General features: G+C 40.9%; 1 protein-coding gene across 1 annotated transcript in view; it reads right to left on the bottom strand.

The window, feature by feature from the left end:
* The window catches only part of atp1a2a (ATPase Na+/K+ transporting subunit alpha 2a), a 31,777-nt gene that overhangs the window by 21,482 nt on the left and 5,993 nt on the right, over positions 1–4,302 (bottom strand). Inside the window, exons 5-7 of the mRNA XM_035670358.1 lie at positions 2,644–2,757; positions 2,039–2,173; positions 817–934 (exon numbers count right to left, since the gene is read on the bottom strand). Of these exons, the coding sequence (XP_035526251.1) occupies positions 817–934; positions 2,039–2,173; positions 2,644–2,757 (367 nt within the window). The remainder of the gene's footprint in view (positions 1–816; positions 935–2,038; positions 2,174–2,643; positions 2,758–4,302) is intronic.

Here is a 4,302-nt window from a genome sequence, read left to right as displayed (position 1 = left end):
AACATAGTGGTTCAACATGGTGGACTCGAGAGAGGACCCGCTCCCTCTGGAGAGAAAAAAAGGCTCATTCTAAGGTAACAAAAACCCAACTGTTCTTATTTTCAGGTGATTATACCCTAATGAAAACATACTTATGAATATTATATTCCATTTCTGCCAATAGATCCTCCAAAAAAACTCACTCAACATAGACAAGTAACCCTTAAAGTGCTCAGAAAAAAATGGAAACATTAACTACTACAATTCCATGACAACTGGGCAAACTCCATCTACTGATTAAATTATGTGATATGATTGAAATAGCCACTAAATGGACCTGGTGGGACTGTTTTCTCAACTGTTTTCAAGGTCAAGAACAAACTTTGAACCTCAGCTAAATCATTGATTGACAATTGATTTAATCTGCAGACTGGGTCTTCCTTATATATTAAGTATCATTAGACTTATAAAAAATAAATATCTTTTTTCCAGAATGAACATTTGATACCTTGGGAACAAACTGTTCTTAGATGAAGATATTGATGTAGTGGCAGATTCTAAAATGCATCACTGCACGATGATTGATAGCAACTGGAATACTAACTAAAATCTCCAACGGTTGAATCTCAAATGGAAACACTCATTTATAATCTTCATGCATTTAACATTCAGTAACTACACACTGTACTGCAGGGTGGAGGGATGGCTGTGATGAATCATGCACTGAAACACTCATGGTTGGGCAGTAATGCAAAACTATGTTCTCTCCAGATGGGTAGAAAAAAAAGACATTTAGAGGCGATAAGAGACAATCTTGGCCAGATGTGGCCTACTGACCCTCGACACAGTTGGTGGAAAAGAAACAGATGTTGCGGGTCTCCAGGGGATTGTCGTGTGTGAACTCCGGGGAGCGAGTCTGAGGCTCAGATTCTCCCGTCAGAGAGGAATTGTCCACCTTCATAGGGAAGAGAGAAGAGTGTTAACCCAGTGAGACTGAGGGACAGACACAGGAGAGAGTGAGGAGGTGAGACAGACTGGGTGGAAATGAAAGAAGCATAACTTATAAGCAACAAGTGCAGTGATGCAACACTTTTCATGTCAAAAACGTCTTCTGGTCTTGGTGATTTTTCACACGTTTCTGTATAGGTGACGAAATTTACACCACTGATAACAACAGTCTTATGACACTGCTTCAAAATCCAGTGGAATAAACTTTAAAATGAACACTGGTCAAGCTAAAGGAGTCACATTCTGGAGAAACCTTCACCCTACAGCAACAGTATACAGACAAAAATGTCACTAGATATTATGGGAAATGTTACCCAAAAAACTGCTCTGCAATGTGTTTAATGTGTATATATATGACTAAAATATTGCTTGTTTGCTTAAAAAAAAGCTTGATACCATTCAGGAAATTTACTCAATGGAAACTGGCCTTTTGAGAGTCAAAGACAGAAATCAAAATCAAAATCAAGATGCTGAAAAAGTAACCCGATTAATTAAATGTGGAATTACTGGAAATGAGAAGATACATGTATTGTACATGTATTAATTTGTTCAATGAAATGTGGCTGCATGGCTGTTGTACTCCAGACTGAAATATCTCAAAGAACCGTCGGATGGATGGCCATGAAATTTTGTACATGGTCCCCAGAGGATGAGGCCTACTGAGTTTGGTGACTCTGACGTTTCCTCTAGCACCACCTGGAGGCCATTTTGGGTAAAGATTGAAATATATGAACATCTGGTGGGTGGATTGCCATGGAATTTGACAACAATATTAAAGGTCCAATTAGAGTTAATCCTTATAACTTCGTTGATTCCCTGAATTTTTAAAGAGCACAACCAGTAACTAAACCAGTGAAATATTCCCAAATCTATCTGCCCTGACCTTCCCTGTAGTCACTAGAAGGCTGATGTGTGTTTTCAAGTGAAATGTAAAGAAAGAAAGAAAGAGAAAAAAGAGCAAAAAAAGTAAATAGCACAAGTCAGCTGAGCTACTGTAATCCCACAGAGACCTCCAGGCTCCCCAGGGCTGAGCCTGGCACCCCTCCCCTACCTTGCATCCGCTGGCGGAGATCACTCGAAGGTCAGCTGGGATGCGGTCTCCCCCTTTGATCTCCACCAGATCTCCCTGCACCACAAGCTCAGCATTGATATGCATCTTCTCCCCCTCCCGGATCACCAACGCTTGCTGGCATGGACAAAAAGGAAGAAACAGACGAGAAGGAAGAGGGAGTATGAGGAAGGGAGAGAGAGTTTGGGAACAGAGAGAGGATTTAGTCAGAGGAAGAGAGAGAAGTGCGATTAAAAAAAAAAAAAAATGTGTAGCCAGAGGGTGTGTAGAGGTATGTTAAAGGGAGAGATAGAGACAGGAAAAGGAAAAAGAGAGAGAAGACAGGTACTGAAAAAGAGACAAGGAGGGAGTGAAAACAGCCTAAATAGATTAAAGAATTAGGCAATCGAAGTGCTAGAGGTGGATAACGCGAGGGGAGTTTTTATGCAAACACACTCACAATCCAAAGTTGGCTCAAACATTTATTCTTCCTTTGTGCAAGCTTATTAGGTTTCCACTCAAGTAAGTGTGTAAGCCCTACTTGAGGGATGGCTTATTGATTCAGAAAGCTCTGAGACTACACCAAACACTAACATACATCAACTTACCTGTGGCACCATTTTCTTGAAGGAGTCCATGATTCGGGAGCTCTTGGCTTCTTGGAAGTAGGAGAAGCAACCTGTGATGATGACCACGGCCGCCAGCACCACGCCCAGATACAACTGAAATGAGGGCAAACCATGGCCACAGAGGGGAGTCAGCACCATTATCAACCTAGTTTGGTTCATGTCAGGCATGTTAAAGCGTAGGAAAAGGGGATTTACAAACCTCAAAATGATTTTAAAAGAGCAAAACCTTGAATGCAGAGTGCAAGAGAAGAGTTAAGAGCAAGGAAACCCGGGGAAGCTCTCAGTCTCTGTGGAAGATTTAAAAGGAAAAGTCGTCCTACAGCTGAATTCTCGGGTACTATTCCTGTCATCTTGGACTGTTCATTCAATGTTAGTCCAAGTGAGCATCTGTCTCTCAAACCCAGAAAACCAAGAACTGACGCTCTGATCTGCGAGGCCACCAAGAGACACTTTCTGAACTGGCGCCAGGCTTTGTAGACTTATGGTTGTAAGCAAGGAACATTTATTCTGGTGTATTTTACTTTATTTTCAGTCAATATCTTCTATTTTACTAGTGAAAAAGCTTTTACGGGTTGAGCTCTCACTGATGCAAACAAGACAGCCAGGCACTCTGGATAAAAGCATCTGCCAGCTGGTGTACTGTATGTCCTGGACTCCTGGAAAACAAAATTCCTAAACCCTGAAAAGTTTCTTTTTGGAAGTTGCTGCTTTCATTTGACAGCGAAAACAGAATGGTTTGCCTTTTTACACTTGAATGCCTTTTTTTACTGTAGCGGTGCGAAATCTTCTGAACCAAGAAATACATCTGTATCCCCAGAAAATCACTTGTCAATGTTTACAACATTTGCCTCCAATTCAGTGTTCAGTTTGCGGCTCCTGGTTTTTTTTTTTTAAGCTCAGCTCTTCTCACTTTGGGAAACATTTGCTCTTGTTCACCAGTTGTAGAGAACTATGGGAACAACATCTGCACAGGCAGGTGTCACATTTGAATCTACCAAAGTTTAAAGGATTGAGACAATAAATGCTTAATTTCCAGATTGCAAACATTTTAAAATATGGCAGTCAATTTTGTTAATTCAGCAGCACTTTCAGAGGCCTGGAAATGCTAAAACATTTTCTCAAACCGTAGAAGACAATGGAATCTTTCAGCTCGAACACGTAAAAATAATGAAAATTAGGTTTTAATCCGACAACAGCAATGTGTAAAGTTCTGTTATGGTGGATTTTCATCTTAAATGACTGCTTGTACATTATGCAAAGGCTCAAAGTGCCAAAGCTGCAGGCAGTCTGGGCTTTGAAGTAGCTCACCAGAGCATCCAGCTGTACATACTCGTTACTGAATGTAGAGATTAAATCGTGGGGAGATTAAAGTTATCACGTGTGTGCATGTGCATGTGTTTATCTACTGTATGTTACTGTATATTATGCAAGGGCTTAATGCTGTCTGGGGTTTGGAGAGTGCTGAATGATGATTGCATAATGACTCAGAGCCATAAAGTGCAGTATGGATGACTGCTTGGCTCCATTTGATCAGCGGTTGGTCTGAGTATTTATCCATGCTAATTCCAGGAATGATGCCAGTGTCAGCGGTTGTTTTTACGTCACACTCTATAAGGGGTGGGTGGGTGGGGATTAATT

This window comes from Morone saxatilis, unplaced genomic scaffold, assembly GCF_004916995.1.
Source record: "Morone saxatilis isolate NCDOM2014 unplaced genomic scaffold, NCSU_SB_2.0 Contig23, whole genome shotgun sequence".
NCBI classification, from domain to species: domain Eukaryota; kingdom Metazoa; phylum Chordata; class Actinopteri; family Moronidae; genus Morone; species Morone saxatilis.
This window is presented reverse-complemented; position numbering and strand designations above follow the sequence as displayed.